The 17310-nt window shown below is 39.4% G+C and overlaps 1 protein-coding gene across 1 annotated transcript; it reads right to left on the bottom strand.

The window, feature by feature from the left end:
* Nucleotides 1-748: 748 nt before the first annotated feature.
* On the bottom strand, nucleotides 749-13902 carry BLOC1S5 (biogenesis of lysosomal organelles complex 1 subunit 5). Its single transcript, XM_027676219.1, has 5 exons — nucleotides 13765-13902; nucleotides 12584-12666; nucleotides 10363-10492; nucleotides 6799-6857; nucleotides 749-2825 (listed from the first exon to the last, which is right to left on the bottom strand). The coding sequence occupies exons 1-5, from the start codon at nucleotides 13877-13879 to the stop codon at nucleotides 2646-2648; spliced, it is 567 nt and encodes a 188-aa protein (XP_027532020.1). The 5' UTR covers nucleotides 13880-13902; the 3' UTR covers nucleotides 749-2645.
* Nucleotides 13903-17310: the final 3408 nt, after the last annotated feature.

Below are 17310 nucleotides of genomic sequence, written 5' to 3'. Positions count from 1 at the left end.
TAGAAGTTCACATTGTTAAGGACCCTTTCCAACTCCTATTGGAATCCAACGCAAACTTCTATCAAGTTTAACTGGGATTAAAGAAATCCTCAAGATTTTTAAAACTATGATATTCAGTCATGTAAAATTGCAACTGTAAATTAAAACGCTTCTTTCATGCACCAATGACATAAAGCCAACTTGTAAACTATTTTTTTTAACTACTCATTTTTCTATTTCTCCCAAATGGCAGAGACTATGAATAACAAGAATTTGAATCTTGCAAAGAAAGTTGCACTGTGGAGAACTATTGTGTCCAGACAGACCACAATCCCACCCTGATAAAAAACTGCAGAAGATAGGAATGTTTTTTTATCAGTCAGATATGTTCTGTTTTGACATAGTATTAGACACATCAGGTATTGCTTGGGATTTTTTTAAGCATTTGGACAGAAAAAATAGGTTTTCCTGTTATTGTTGGCAAGTTGCTTTAAAGATGATTAAGCATTTCTAGGTACCTCAAAACCTACAGCATATCACACAAAAAAAAGTAAGAGTTATGAAATGAAATATTTCAGAAACAGATAGTTTTCACTGTAGTCCCCACAATGAATAACAATGGGCCAAGAGGGAGACATGGACTGAAGAAAAGTGCTTTCAAATGACCTTCATCATAAAAAACTCCTCAGCATAAAACATTCTAAAAGAAAAACACATCTTCATTGTTAATACTTCGAGGCTTTCCAAAAAATCAGGACCACACAGCTCAGAAGGTTTTGGAAATACCAGTTTATTTTCTAGCGAATATCCAACTTGTAACACTTGCATCATTGCTTAAGAGCCTTCAAATTGATGAAACACTAGAATCCAGTGCACAGTTAATTAGATATCTAAATCTCAATAAAAATTATCAGTGCAAAAATAAAAATGAATTCAGTATGCAGTTAAATGCATTTTGTTACAAAGGTATTTGAGCTTTGAGCACACATACATCAAATAATCTGGTAAGAGAGAAGCCACTTCCAATCTGTGCTCCAAATGAAATTATTCCACACCTGATTCTAAAGACAGGCAAAAACTAACTTTTTCTTTTTAAATGAAAACTCTGAGCTTAGTTACAACATTCATCATGGGTACATAAGCTGAGAAATACTACAGAAGTCACCTTCTATTCAGATAGGAGTTGTTCTAAAAGAGGCTTTCCTATTTTTCATGTGGGATACCTTTGAGACATCTATGTTTTTTCCATCCACAACAGAGAATTAACAACATTCCAGCATGCCCCAGTGTTGGCAAGTCCTCTTTTCAGTCCAGACACACGATGATGATTGATGAAGCTGTTGGGCCAACAGTAGCAGGCAGAGCAGCTTGGCAGGAATTCAGTGTTATTGAAAGAAATCTCAAATACTTATTCCATCTCCTCTACTAACTTTAATCACACTATCAACATGCTGCCAGGAACGGAGCCTTGACACCAAGCCATAATCTTATACAAGCAACCATTGTTGGTATATTACTGCTGCAATACAGGTAAAGCGTAAATTCTGTTTATTTTTGCCTGTTTCGATTCTACATTGGACACCAGCTAAATTATGGAAAGATATTTCCTGTACTAACGGTTAGCTTGCAGTAAATTTCATTAACGTACTAAGTCTCATTTTCCTTGGTTAATGAACTGATTAAGTTAACTTCAGTTACATTGCTGTAAACTGCAAGTTTCGAATAAAAGAAAGCAATACAGGAATTTCATGTACCCTGTAAGAGTAAGAAAGCAGATCAGTACTGCAGGCATTTTACCACTAATCTGCTCGTTTGTAATGTTGACAAAGAAACAAAAAATCTTACCTCAATTGCTTCATAAAGTTCTGACAAGCTTATCCTAAGTAAACCACCAGCATGATAAATATTTAAGGTAAATACTGTACTAGCTACAAAGCTAATACAAGGACCGATATGCTTTTCATGATTACTTTTGAGCTTGTTTTGGCTTTGCTTAGAACAGTAAAGCTTAAAAAGAGAGGCCTGAGACAATTACATGATGAAAAAAAAAGAAATTGTTGTCCAAGCTTACTTAGCCGTTTTTATGCTAGCAAAACCCATTCAAATCACAACTCTGTCTCATGATACTGAATATGCAACCCAAAAGTTTGAATTACAATTGGATTTAAAACTCTGTTGAGATCTTTCACTGCTAAACTTCAAAGTAAAATATTCCATAAGACAAGTTTATTTTCTTGAAATCTACAAGCAGGATATACAGTTTTCCCAGTGAATTCTGAACTATGGCTGGAACCTACTAACCTACTTTTTAGGAAAGGGCTGTGGCTGCACACTGGGATACTTAATATTACATTAGTCTCTGTTTTCGTAAATGATATGATACTCTGCTGATGGAAGAGAATTCTAGTTTGCAACTCCCTGAGCTGATGCAGTCACAAAATTTTCATTTCCACTTTCCAACAAAAAAATACTGGCATTCCACCTGCCCTGAACCAAACAAGCAGAGATAGGCACTTAAGTTGAAAGTATGCAAACCTTTTCTTCCCATACCAAGCCTGTAGAGGAAATTCTCCTTTTTCTAATCTGTTTCAGCTTTCCAAAAGAACCTCAATTTAAGTCAGAATAAACTGAGTAATGGCACAAATCCATCATTATTAAAAAAGGTCTTAAAAAGAAACATATTTGGCCAGCTCCTTCTCCATCTCAGAATACTGCTCTTTGAGGCGCTCCATAGCTTTTCTGTGCTCTTCATCCACCTCTGCACGTTTGTTCTGCTGTTCTTTCATGAATTCCTCCCAGTGGGCGATGCACTTCTCTTCTCGAGCCATCACCTTGTCTGCCTGAAGCTGAGAGAAGGAAAATGTGAAGTTTTAACAGTCATTTCCATGTTAAAACAGGAGGTTTAATGAGGGGTACATAATTTTAAAGTATCAGAGAAACTGGAAACTAGCAAGAAAACAAAAGGAAAGGTGAAACTAAAAAGAAAACATCTATATTTGTATAGTCAATCCAAAACAAGTGGTAAAATGTCTGTAATACTATTAACGTAATAGCATTAGCAATGATATATTTTATAGAAATAGCATAGAAAAGCTAACAACACAGATATTAAATGTTTTGAAACTGGCAGCTAGTGTTTCTGTTTTAGCCAGCTAGCTCTCACTGTGATTAATGTCTTCCTTTATAAATAAGTTATTTTTTCCCCTCATACTTTCCTACTGCTTGGCTTCTGGTAAGTCTGATTCCTTTCACTCTCTTATCTTGAAAAAAAAAATTAAAAAATGTCTAGGTATCCAGAAAGAGAAATCATACACACTTACAATGCACATGTCATTAATGCTATGTACTTCTGTGGATTGCCTGCATGCAGTATTAAGTCTGGCCTCCTTATATAATGGGTGCAGAAGCCAAAATAAATCTAGGCAGGTGTTCTTCCATTTGCTCCATCTTCCGGCAAAGGAAAGGATTAAATCTTTTTTTCTTTTACCCCTCTCTCCTTTTTGGTCTATCAGCAATGACTGTTTACTACATATAGTACTTCTGTGTAGGAATAAACACTATCATACAGCTTTAATAGATATCTGGCATTTTTGTCAACTCAAGGCACTGAGAATCCATTTATGTATTCTTAAACACCCTCTCTGTTGTTCTTCAAGGTCACATATCATGGGCTAAATACACAATTTTTGCAGTGCAGTGTGTTATGCACTTTAACAACATCATACCAAGATCCATTTTGTTTGCAGCACTTGCAGTAACAGCTACTAACAAAACACACCAGTGTATACTAATAGTTTGACTAGTGCGCTACTTTGTATTCAACAGGCTTTGAAACGCTTGTGTTTCACACTTTGACATGATTACACAGCACCTACCCAAACTACACTTCATCTAGACTAACTCTCACAATATGAATAGTTTGCAAGGAACATGGAACTGATGTTGCTACTTTCTACCTTCATTTTCCACTGCACTATTTCTACCCAAGGATATAAAATGATTTGCCTGGTAAAACAGCCTAAGACATTTCTAGAACATGAAAAATAAAATTAAGATATGCTTGCGCAAGCAAGTAAGAATGATAAGAAATACCAAGTAAAAGACATTAAGGACTTGAATACTGTTTTCACTCCCCCATCTCAGGAACGACGTGGAAAACTCCATGGCAGAAGCTCAGTGCACATCCCGAGCACTGCAGCTCTCCTTCCTAGAAAACAAATTCAAACCCAGCTGTGGTCAGCAGCACCTCCAGATCATTAATACTTACTGCTGCCAAGTGGATATGTTTGTGTGAGACAGTCACAATCTTGAAACCCATATTCCTATTTGTACCAGACAAATAGCTGTGCAAACAAGCAAATATAATAAAGTGTGATGCTTAATGGATGAGCGCCTTACAATACAGGTCTTTCAATCAAAGAACATGTTGCAGTGTAAACCTGCTGGTTTAGAAGTTAAACAATCCACACAGGAGAGACTTATGAATGTTATTGCTGTGGGATAATCTTCAATGAGTGCTTAGTCTTGTTAAGCATGACAGAGCAATGAGAGAAACATCTGACCAAAGACAGGTTCCTCCTTTGTTCACATCCAACTGCAAGACCCAAGCTGCCACGGACACCATCCCTGAAGCTAAGGTACTAAAAGGCTTCCCTCATCCAAGCCTTCTCTGCTCTCTTGTGACAGCTGCTACCATAGTACAGCCTTTTGCTTAGCGGAGTGTCACTAAGAGTCTCTTGAGAACCAGGCTCCGATGCAGAACACACAACTACTTTCACTAACACCTAGTGCTACAGTCACAAAAAATTCAGTTTCTCAGCACAAAAAGACAACTTCCACGCTGTAGCTCTGCAATTACCCATCAGGTCTTCCCTGTATATACTGCGCTTTCTTACCACAGTGCCCTCCACTACTACCACACCCTCTTCCTATCCAGCACTATTAACTTCACACTTTATTCAACTGACCATAACACACAGGAGGAAAAACTAATGAAATCAAGACACTATGCAAAAAAATACTATGTTCTAACTGCAGCATAGCTAGAAAGCATAGAGGTCCATATCTGTCTTGTTATATATGCCCTTGACAGTCACGAAAAATCTTTAAAATACAAAGGTTTTCAAGATGTACAGACAACTTGGCATGGATTTGTCTTGGTTAAGTCAAAAATCACTTTCAAAGAGCAAAAACAGTTTCCAAAAGTAGCATAATTAGTGATCTGTAGAGGCAATACTGAGTGTATTTTATACTATCAATTCATAATTTCCAAACTTATAGATTTAGAAAAGGTTTGTTTTCTGGAAAACAAACCACGCAGAATTTGATAGTATGCCTTCTTTCAATGACACTCACAGAATCACATATTACTTTACATCCTAAGTGAGAGTGTGGTGGGGCAACATAATTTCTGTTTTGTTACTTGGCCAGTAGCTGAAAAGAACTGCAAGAAAAAGATAATTAGTAAAGTAAATAATCTTAAAATTCATTCTGTTCAGCACAAATTGAATTAATTTCACTGAGGGCTGCTAATACTAATAACTTGACACTACATTCTACCAAAATCCCAATATTTTTTCAGAACACACGATTTCAGGAAAGTAAGGAAAAAGTATTTCTCCCCAAGGGGTTGCACTACAATGACAACTTTTATCTATAATTTTAAAAGAATGTTACTACTCACATTTGAAAGTTTCAAACCAAAAAGTCTTACTATACTGGCTTAAAGAAATGCTACAAATCCTGAATAGCTATTACTATTCCTCCACTACATATTAAAAAACCAAAGAGTGGAAACATACAGTTAATATTTTTAAAACAGAATAGTCATCACTCTTACTGAGTTTTCATTTTATAAGTTATAAATTTTTTATTAAAGTTTTACTTCAAACAAACAGTAGCCGAACTGTAAGAATTTCCTATTTAACCTCTCTACCAGTATCTACACTAGTGTTAGACACAAGCAAACTTCGTCAGGGTTCAGCAATGTGCTTTTGCACAGTACCAGCATTCAATTGCAACCGAACTGCCCATCTTCATCGATTGCAAAAAGGAAAGAAAAACACGATTATCAGCTTACATACATCAATGCACGAACTGTTTTGCTTGATGGCCACAGAAACATCTTCAGTTTTTCTGAACTAAATTATTATAAATAGCATTTTGCAAGTTAAGAGATAACCCAGGAACACAATAACAAAGCGGTAATGGGAAAACATGAAACTAATTTCTTGTATAATTTTCCAACTTCTAGATTCAGAGCACATGTATTTCAAATAAGCAAAATGCAGCCAACTGAAAAGGTTCCAATGATTCGCATGTTCCTATAATATAGCCCTTCATTAAATAACCCATCCACAAGTGAAAAACACACTTCCTTTTCAACAAGCAATATATATATAAAGCAATATATATAATATGGTCAATGTTCTCAGCTAACTAGGAAAGATTTACATTTCCATTCTGGTAGGTTAGTAGGTGTTTTTTGTTCCACAGAAAATAAGGGGTTTTTTATATTTAAGCTTTCCCTGTATGTAACAAATGTTATAGTCTGAGTTAGGAGGGAAAATAAAGCAAAGGAAATAAAAAAAAAAGTTTCCATACATCAGGAGATTGTAGAAGACTTAGCGAGATCCATTTGCAGTGTGCACTTTTTAAGTGTAGAAATCACCCCAGAAGAAGTTTTACTGCAAGTATATATGGTATAGTAAAACACGTTTTTTAAGTTTTGCTATACTGAAGGCAGATGAACTTGCTGTGAAGCACAAGACTCCAACTTAGATCACACTATAAAAATGTATCCATCCACCCATCTTTTACCTTTCTCACTTCACACTCTTTCTCTTGGAGTCTATGGATCATGTCGTTGGCAGCTTGCACTGAAACAACAAATTGCAGTAGATCAGTCTGATGTTCTAAATCAAAGAAACTTGCCTGAAAGGGATTTAGAAGATGTGAGATTATTACAAATCAAATATTCCACTGTGCCACTTAACTCTGCACAAGAGTTGTCAGTACTTGCAAAAAATGCTTTACACTTACAACTGTACATAGGCTTATCACCGAGTTTAACCTTTGAGTGTTCTAGAAGCCAAAATGAGAAAAGCAGCTAGGTCCTCTTGTGTCCATACTCCCTAGTGTGGCTGATGAGCTAGAGTGCACTACTCAGCACCTCAGAAGACATCAAAAAACACTCTTAAGTCAGTAAGTAGAAACAGGTGACCAAGCTCTATGTTTCACTTGGTTCAGTTTTTTTCTTATTTTTTCCCCATCAACTGTAAAAAGTGATGTAGTATAGACTTTACATGGCTCTTTATGCTGGAGCCAGCCTCTTCTCTCATGAGACTAAGCCTGGGAAAACTTCTCAATGGAAATAGGAACTGTATTCCTATGTACTTTTTCTTCCTAACTTATTTAACACTTAATTAATGTAGAATTAAATAAACTAATTTCCCCAAAGCAGTCACTTTGCCCACTAACACAATCTGGCATTGAGAAATACCTTACTTATTTATCACCATCTTGAAGCTGGTGACTTGCCACAACAGGAGGCAGGCTCCTGCCACCCTGAGGACTTCCAGTTACAGAACAGGTTCACTGCCCACATAGCTGATGTGGAGCTGGGAGCACCGTGAATTGGAGCATCTGGTGGCTGAGCCTGAGCTGCTCAGGACCATTAGAAGAGAGTGGCAAATGACAGCTGTAGCAGACTCCCTATGGCAGAGGACAGAGGCTCCCCACCTTTCAATATGTTTTGTCATCTAGGGAGGTTTGCTGCTTGCCAGGGGCTCACATTTGGGATGTCATAAGTTTGGACTATTACCCCTGGTGCTCTTCCATGTAGACACCAGTGGTACTGCAAGGGTGACCTGAGAAATAAGAGGAATGACTACAAGGATCTGAGGACAGCGGTCAAAGGCATGGGAGTCCAGATAATGATCTCCCCAACCTTCCTGTTGAGGGGACTAGGTGGATTTTTGGGGTTAACAGCTGGTTGCACAGTTGGTGTTGGCAGCTGGGGTTTGGTTTCTATATCCTTGTGATCCATCAAAAGATGCCTGGAAGAGATGGGATCCACCTGACTAAACCGGGTAAAAGTACCTTTGCCAGCAGGCTGGCCAACCTGGTAGGGACAGCTTTAAACTAGAAATTACAGGCAAAGGAGTGATTCACAAAAAAAAAAGTAAAGAGGCTGGGGACACAGTAGGTCTGGGATGATGGTAACAAGGATCACCTCCTCCAAGCTCAAGAAAGGTCCATCCCAACAAGCATGGATGTATCCTGCAGTAGGAGGTCTGCATGCATGACCAAGGAGTTCCTGACTAAATTCAAACTTTAAAAGGAAGTGTATAGGAGGTGGAAGCAGGGGCAAGTCATGCAGCAGCACAGAGTTGCTGTCTTATTGAGTAGAGACAGCACGAGGAAAGTAAAAGCTGATCGGGAGTCGGATTTGGTTAGAGGTACAAAAGATGGCAAGAAAGGATTCTATAAGTATGTAGCAGCAAGAGGAAAACTGGGGAAAATGCAGGCCTTCTGCTGAATGGGGTAGGGGAGCTGGTGACAAAGAACATGGAAAATGCCAAGGTACTCAATGCCTTCTTTGCCTTAGTCTTTACCATAAAGATCAGCCTTGAGGAATCCCAGGCTTCTGAAACCAGAGGGAAAGTCTAGAGCAAAGCAGACTTACTGTCTGCGAAGGAGCACCAGGCTAGGGGGCACTTAAACTGGAAATGGTAGTGCTGCCATTCAGAGGGACCTTGTGCAACAGGAGAATTGGGCTGAGAGGAATTTTAATGAAGTTCAACAAAGGGAAATGTCAAGTACTGCATCTGGGAAGGAATAATCTCAGGCAGCAAGGCATAACAAGGGCCAACAACATAGGCCACACCTGAGGTAGTCTGTCCACTTCTAGGCTCCCCAGTAAACACAGGAGATTAATTTACTGGAGTAAGTCCAGCACATGGCCACAAAGATGTTTAAGACTGGAGCATCTTTTGTATAAGGCAAGGCTGAGAGAGCTGGGACTGTTCTGTGTGGAGAAAAGAAGGCCCAGGGGAGAATGTGAATAAATATCTGAATGGAATGAAGATGAGGGAGCCAGACTCTTCTCTGTAGTGCTCACTGGCAGGACAAGAGGCAGTGGGCACAAAATCAAATACATGGGATTTCAAATTAACACAAGAAAACACTTCTTTCTGTGACAGTCGTCAAACACTGGGACAGGAACAGGTTGCCCAGAGTGGCTGTGGAGTCTTCACCTGTAAAGGTATTCAAAATGCAATGGGACAAAGTCCTGGCTCTAGCTGCTGCTGCTTGAGCAGGCAGGAGGCTTAAAAACATGACCTCTTGAGGTCCCTTTCCAACTCAACCATTCTGTGATTATATTACTAAAGATGTACTGCACAGCTGACCCCTCAGAAAGTCAGGAAGCAGCATCACAGGTTCACTCCAGTCAGATGGCATTAGAACATATGTCTTATTTGCATGACTAAATTTAAAGTTTAAAATACTTCCCTGCAATTGTTTCGTGTCTATAGTATCATCTAGCATTTGTTATTCTACATATGCCAGATGCCATATAAGTAAACTTAATGCTTATACAACATTTAAAAATTAAATGCTTATACAACATGCCACACATAAAATATAACACAACCTACACTGGCAAGTTTCAACAGCATAAATTTGGCAGCTAAAACTATGTACCCACACTATCTTGAAATCTCTTTTTAAGAAGCCATCCTGCCGAATGAGCAAGAAAAAAAAAGATACTGAAAAATTAGTACAAAAAATTTTAAATTATCTTTTAAAATCTGAGCAATAAAAAAATATATTATTGTAATGATGGAACTAAGATTAGCATGCAATTACTCCTATTTCACTATTTGTGACTAAGATGATGATGATGATAATAATAATAATAATAGTAATAAATTTCACAGCTATACAGCAGCAGGTTTTGTTTTAAATCTCGGGGGACAGTATTACACACTCCTGTAGGAAAATTAAGAAACTTGAAGGTCACACCACAGCATGCTTGCAACAAACTGAAAAAAAACCCTGATTTTGTCCATGGCTTTGGTCAACATGGAGCGCTATTTCCAAGTGAGTAGCAAACAACTGAGCTGAAACAGCTTCTACTTAAATCAACAAAAATCTTTAATGTAACCTTAGCAAGAGCTGTGTGGCTGGACCAATACATATCTAAAACATCCCTGTTGTTTCCCTTTTAAAATTTCACAGAAATGAGAAAAAAGCACATAAATAGTCAAAAATTATCCAACTATGATAATTTTTCTACGAATTTTCTACATTTTGAATTCAAACTATTTAAATTACTCCTCAAAATGATGCAACAAGAGAAATAAGAAGCAATGTGCTTACATCTCTTGAATGTTTCATTCAAATTGTCATGCATTGCCTGCTCACACTTAGGAAGAACATGTTCATTCGTTTCAAAGATTGTATTCTTTAGATTTTCAAGCACTCGCAGTTCTCGGAGACCACGTTTTTCCTGCCAGAAAAAGGAAAGAAAATGAGTGGCTAACAAGGAATTCTACTTTACAAAATAAAGATGGTTTCTCAGTTGATAAACTAATAGCTTCATCTCAAAAACGATACTATTGTCTATTAAAGAGTTACTCTACTCATTTAGCATGATGAATAAAATTGTTTTGCAAAAAAGAAGAGCAATGTTTCATTCTTCACACTAAAATACAGGAATTCTTTGAATGACCCTTCTGGCCTTTGTGAAAAAAGTCAGTACTGACTAGCTAAAACACTGTGTGGAAAAATGTGCCATTTTGTAAAGAGGATCTACCGCATATCAAAAACCACTGAGAGCAAGAAAACTTGAAAAAATTGCACTTTTCTAACTCAATTGTTACTGAGAGATAACATAGCAGTGATTCTGCTTGCTTGATGTCTGACCCACACTTATCGTGGGAAGAGATTAAAACAATCCAAGTAAAATTGTTTTAACTGAAGTAAAGCAATGAAGTCAAGACTAAAAAATAATATAATACAGCTGACTAAAGAAGCAGCCCTTCTTCTGGATCACTGCTGATCATGATTAATTACAAGAACAACAAGATCTTGCTTTACTGTTTACATTTAAAAAAATAATCTATTTTTCCGAAGCTATAGCACTACTTCCACTCTGAATTTCACCAACACTTTCCTTTAGATGACTACTCTAGATAAACAAAAAATACTGCATCCTATGAAGTGGGCAATTGGATCAACATACCGCGTTTAAAACTTCAGAAACTGAGGCACAAACAAGTAAAACCACTTTAATAAACAGGATCCAGATTTCCTAAATGCAAATCTACATTCTTTACACACTAGGTGCTCATCATTGAAAGAATAAGCATTTGTCCTACTACAACCAAAAAGTAGCTGATATCTCAAAGTTACAAACAAGTGTAACTTTTGGAAGAAATTCTAAGTTGCAAAGATTTATACAATCCTCTGCTTCGCTATTTCCCCCCCTAAAAGTAAAAACCAGTAGCTGAATTTCAATAAAAGATCTAAGAAAATATTAAATTTGTCTAAGAAACAGAACAAGACTTCAGGTGCAATGAGAGAAATATATGAATTATAATTATAAAGATATGAGTTCTAATTTTGTAATTGAGTTTAAAATTTTCCTTCCTACGGAATGCCATGTAAAACTACTTACTGTACTCTAAATCTTACTTAGGGAAGGCAGAGAAAATAAATAATTTCTTATGACTCTCAAGCCCATGTGATACAGATCTGATGAGAGTTTATTTCATGTGTGTATTTTGCTAAACCAGTAGAGACAAAACAGACCTGCTTCAAATATAACCTACAAGCTGGGATGAGGGGGGTAGACGTTCTTAATGTCATTCAAATCAGGTTTGCTTGCTGGAAGTTTGAGGTGTAACCGCATTTTCAGGACTGATTTTAATTTTAAATTCCACACTCTGTAAGAACGAAAATCTACTCAGAAACAGCCTTTTGTTCACATAAGATTTGACTTTTCTAAACTTTTGCTGCCATCTTGTGGAAACCAAATTATACTTTCCAAGGAAAGCTGTATATAAACACTTTTGCAACTTCGATACTTAAGCCTTATTTGCAGCCAATCAGACAAAAGTCATTCAATTTTTAATTATTTTCTTACTTTGCATAAAGTGTTTCTCTTCCAGTAATATTACTTTCTTTTGTGTAACAAATGTTAAAGCAAAATAAAACTACAACTGTGCTCGTTGAATCCAGCCTGATGCATAAAGCAGTTTCTCAGTCACATGTAAACCTACACTGGCCAACAATACTTTCCTTGAACCAACTGGACTTCTCTAAGATGTCAGGATGCCATAATTGTCCAACATCAGTGTTCCTGCCAGTCTTTTGCAGAAGAAATTATGTCCCTTTCAAAACTTTTAAAAGAAAAAGGCCTAAATTACTGCCTTGTTTACTAAAGATGCAGATGTATACTTCAAGTGTGTTATTTTGGAAAAAAAAACATGTCAAGTTCTTCTGACGAAACTTATGTACATACTGAGATCTCTAAGAGATGCTAAGACTGTTGAAAGTATCAGACTATGACAGCATCCAATAAGATACAAATACTTACTTCAAATTCTTTAACAAAGTAACGTATTTCTCCCTGAATTACTGGTCTGTGATCCAGGAGTCTTGAATAGATTTCCCCAACATCTAGAATATTAACAAAAGCCAGAATTTTAGTTTTTCTCTCACTCCTACACCAGGCTACACAACACACGGTAGCACATCATACCTCAGTTTGAACAAGGACAACAAAATGCATACAAAACCAAAAGAGCACCAGAACAGTGTTTGTTGAGTAACCTACCTACTCAGCAAATCACCAACCTAGATAAAATGCAATGAATCAGTATTCCAGATCCCAAAGACACCTTTCTGGGAAGGGTGAACGTTCTCCTCTGTGCCTCAGCACCCTTTGTTTCAATCCTCTTTCTCCTCAGTACAAGCTTCTGTATTTGATTGTTGAGAGTGGTAAAAGAACTAAACGCTGCAGCTTAATAGAGATTTACATATTAAGGCGTGGGAATTTTCTGCAGCAAGAGAAGCAAAACGCTCCCTACACAGGAAAACTGTCAGCATTTTCTTGTATTCCAGGGCCAAAGACTTGAAATTTAAGTCTTGAAAAAGAGTATTTACAATATAAGTGCGTGTGAAAATCAGGCTCGTCTGTCATAGAGAAAGAAAAAGCCCATTAAATCGAAAACCGGTGTGAGAGTACAGCAAATAAAGACTATTTCAAGAAATATACAGCGTAGCGCCAACAAACGCTTTAAACTGGCACTGCCATGTAAAGGATGTCTTCCTGCCCCACCTGTTGGACCTGCCTCGTGACTCTCCCTCGCTACTGTATCCACCTGTTTGTTCAACATCCCGATTCCCACCCCGTTCAAAAAAGGTGCAGAACGGTTATTCCAAATCAGGGGAATTACGTGATTGCAGTAAGTAAAGCACAGGCTAAACCACTCCCCAGTCCAAACGCTCCTGAGCGCAGATGAACCAGGGAAAGACTCGGGGCGAACAAGACCAAAGTCGGAGCTTTCCAGGAAACTTCACACGCCGGTGACAGGGCCTCAGTAGCAGACTCAGTTTCCCGAAAGAACGCCTAGTTTCAAACTCCGAGAGATGAAAGCCAGCTAGGCCTCGCAGGTGTCCAGCGTTAAACCTCAGAGCATGTCACGGAGCCCCGGGGAGCTGGAAGGCGGCCGAAGGGGGTGCTGATGCCGCAGTGACACCCCGCCCGCTCCTTACCCTTTACGATGGCCTGAATGGGGGAGCCGGCGGCCGGCGCCTCCCGCCTCCTGTCGCCGTGCGGCGGGGCCGCCGCGGTGCTGCGGCCGGGGGACGCGGGGCCAGCCCTGCTCATGGCGCTCGGCGGCCCCGGGGCAGCGCGGCGGGACCTGCCCGGCCGCGGCCCGGCCCGGCCCGCAGAGCTTCCGCAGGGCCCCCGTGCCGCGGCGTGAGGTCATCGCGGCGCGCCCGCCGCGCTGCGGTACCGCCCCCAAACACACCCGGGATTTTGGTGATTTGATGGGTGTTGTTTTAGGAGAAGAGAAGGGCACAGGTCCGGAGAAGGGGAGCGGAGCTGGTGAAGGGTCTGTGAGGGGCAGCTGAGGGAGCTGGGGTTGTTTAGCCTGGGGAAAAGGAGGCTCAGGGGGGACCTTATCGCTCTCTACAGCTACTTGAAAGGAGGTTGTAGCCAGGCAACCAGCGACAGGACAAGAGGAAAAGGCCTCGAGGTGCGCCAGGGGAGGTTCAGGTTGGACAACAGGAGGAATTCCTTCACAGAAAGGGTGGTTAAACATTGGAACGAGCTGCCCAGGGAGGTGGTGGAGTCACCATCCCCGGAGGTGTTTAAGGAAAGACTGTACTTGGCACTGAATGCCATGGTCTAGTTGATAGGGTAGTGTTCAGTCATAGGTTGGACTTGATGATCTCAGAGATCTTTTCCAATCTAACTGATTCTGTGATTCATATAATATAGTAAGATATGTGCATTCAGGAAACCCACTTGCCTTCTGCGTGTAGCAAACGTGAGTAACAACTGCTGAAAAAAAAAAAAAAGAGCAGCAGTCTTTTACAACTATACAAAAAAAAAAAAAAGACAAAAATTATGTAAAATCCCTATACATTTCTTTTAAAACTATTTGAGAGTACAGAAGAGGCTCCTGGTACAAGAGAGACGTGGAGCTCCTGGAGCAAGTCCAGCAGAGAGCTACAAAGTTGATTGGTGGACTGGAGCATCTCTCTTATGAAGACAGGCTGAGGAAACTGGGCTTCTTCAGCCTTGAAAAGAAATGACTGAGAGGGGACCTCATTAGTGTCTATGAGTATCTGAAGGGAGGGTGTCAAGAAGACGGACCCAGGCTCATCTTGGTGGTGCCAAGCAATAGGACAAGAAGCAACAGGTAGAAACTGATGCACAGGAAGTTCCACCTGAATATGAGGAAGAACTTCTTTACTGTGTGGGTAACTGAGCACTGGAACAGATCACCCAGAGAGGTTGTGGATTCTCCCTCACCAGAGATGTTCAAGAACTGTCTGGATGCAATCCTGTGCCCTGTGCTCTAGGATGGCCCTGACTGAGCAGGGAGGTTGGAGCAAATGACCCATTGTGGTCCCTTTCAAACTCTTCTTAAGTGATTCTGACAGCACTAGGATATTTTCAATATATCTCCCCCCTTACAAATTACAGTATATTAACTTCTGTTTGTGACTTTTCATGCCACATAAACTCAATACTTTTAGAATAGGTTGATCCTAGTTAGGCCATTGCATCTACAGTTTGTTTCTTCTTTTATAAATTTTTTTAAAATTTGCAATACACACCACACAGTGTCATTGTATGGTCAATGAAGAAAGAACTGGACCACAAATTCCGCTACAGCTGCTGCAGCTTCAGTGTCCTGACATGGAATACCACAAAGGAGCCAGTTTAGCTGTAACAATTACTAGTTTATTCGTAAAAAACAGGAGCAATATATATTTCTTTCTTAGGAATTAGTTCTGCCCATGTTCTACTCACCATAGCTTTTATGTGTAGGAGCAATTGTGTGGCTGAGAAAAAAAAAGGGACTTTTTAAAGCTATTACAACTGACACAAAAAATGATCCTATTATAAATTTTGTGTCCCATCATCAAAACTCAGAAACTGTTCACTGAAATTACTATACGGGTTTTTCTGACAAAACCTGTCATCTTTTAAACACGGGTTAAAAATGAGTGAATTGATTTTGTTGAAACTATCTACTCCAGAATCAGTCAAAATACAGTTAGAATCTGTTTAAATAATAAAATACATCTCACACTGCGAAGTGTTCAATACTTAACTAACATTATTACAAATTTCAGTATAAATACATAATCTAAAAGTCTTTCACTCCTTCACTGTTTTGTAGTCTGTAAATATTAATTAGACAATTAGCACACAAAGAATTATTTAAAAAATAGTTCCCTTCCACATTATTTTTTTTCACCCCAAAGTAACCACCTCTTGCAACCTATAGATTAGTACTTATAATTTCCCATAAATATAAGCACATAAAGCACATAAGCAACTGACAATCACCATTAGATTACACTAGTGCTCATATATTAATAATATCTGTAGGATATTCCAGCTGGCTCCACCATCACTAATAATTTGGGGTAGAATTGTTAAAATGTTAATTTTATCCCTTTCCTGCCTAGCTGCCATCCTTTTGTAGTTTCTCTCTCAGACAAGTTATTTCCCCCTCTGAGCCCTAAGCTCCAGCTTTTTATTTGTTAAGGAGGAAATCCTGTAGTTAAGGGGCTTTGCAACTACTGCATTTCTAGGAAACAGTTCTTACATGATGAATAATGTCAGGTTCAGAATTATGGGAATGCAACAAGGGCAAATCCTGTGACAAACAGCTGCATTGGTTTCTAGGACTACTGTCCTGAAACCATTCCTCCTTTGTTTGAATAGTTGTCTTTTTTAAAGAGTATGCTTTATTGCTGCATTTATGTCTGTTTTGTTGTCCCGCTCCCTTTTTCCCCCCCCCCCCCCCCCCCCCCCCCCCCCCCGCTTACTCCCACTGCCCCATCAAGCTTATTTTCAAAACATATTCAAAAAAATTAAGGAGGACTTAAAGAGGTGATGGCTATAAAAAGACAATATTTGTGGAGCCTCTAACCTGTCAGTTTGTAGAAAGTAGTCATCAAGTCACAAAAATATGGAAATAGCTACGGCTTGGAGCATGAAAATCAACATATGTAGTCATCATGTGTTTTTTTGGAAGATAGGCTAAACAACCTCTGTCACTTTTGCCGTGCAATGGAACCCGCGTTCTCTTTTAGGGATCACCCTGCCACTTCCCATTAGCGTTAGCAGCACTCTGAATTGCAAAATCTTCAGATGAACGTGCCGAGTCCTTTCATTTTCCCCACAGGCTGTCTAGCAATGATAATCCACTAAAGTATTATTTCATCCAAGTGGCGGTGTCCGAGTCAAATGCCGGCAACAGGCAGGGAAACCCAAACCTGTTGAGGCAGACATCTGCCCAGATGGGAGGAATCGGAGCGACGGCCCTTAAGAGGGCGAGGCGGGGGACATACTTTGCGCCAGCAGAATAAGTCCATGGGCTGCACCCGTGATGGGAGACCAAGACCACGATCATGATGGCTAGAAGTTTGCGGGCTGCGATGCCAATGCTGGCCAAAGCAGGCCCGGGGCTGCGCTCTTTGGAGGAGTGCCTTGTCAGATTAGCTGTGCGGCTACTGTATTTGATGCTCAACCTGTATGGACAGGCCTGCCAGGCAGAAACTGCTCAGGCA

Source organism: Neopelma chrysocephalum, unplaced genomic scaffold (genome assembly GCF_003984885.1).
Source record: "Neopelma chrysocephalum unplaced genomic scaffold, ASM398488v2 Primary Assembly neopelma1_26b, whole genome shotgun sequence".
NCBI lineage: Eukaryota > Metazoa > Chordata > Aves > Passeriformes > Pipridae > Neopelma > Neopelma chrysocephalum.
Note: the sequence above shows the minus strand (reverse complement) of the source record. Positions and strands in the feature narration are given on the sequence as shown.

Coding starts and splice junctions, on each gene's coding strand:
- BLOC1S5 (XM_027676219.1), bottom strand. CDS start 13,879: ATGAGCAGGGCTGGCCCCGCGTCCCCCGGCCGCAGCACCGCGGCGGCC. Junction 12,667..13,764: donor CATTCAGGCCATCGTAAAGG/GTAAGGAGCGGG, acceptor TTAATATTCTAG/ATGTTGGGGAAATCTATTCA. Junction 6,858..10,362: donor GAATGAAACATTCAAGAGAT/GTAAGCACATTG, acceptor TTGTTGTTTCAG/TGCAAGCTGCCAACGACATG.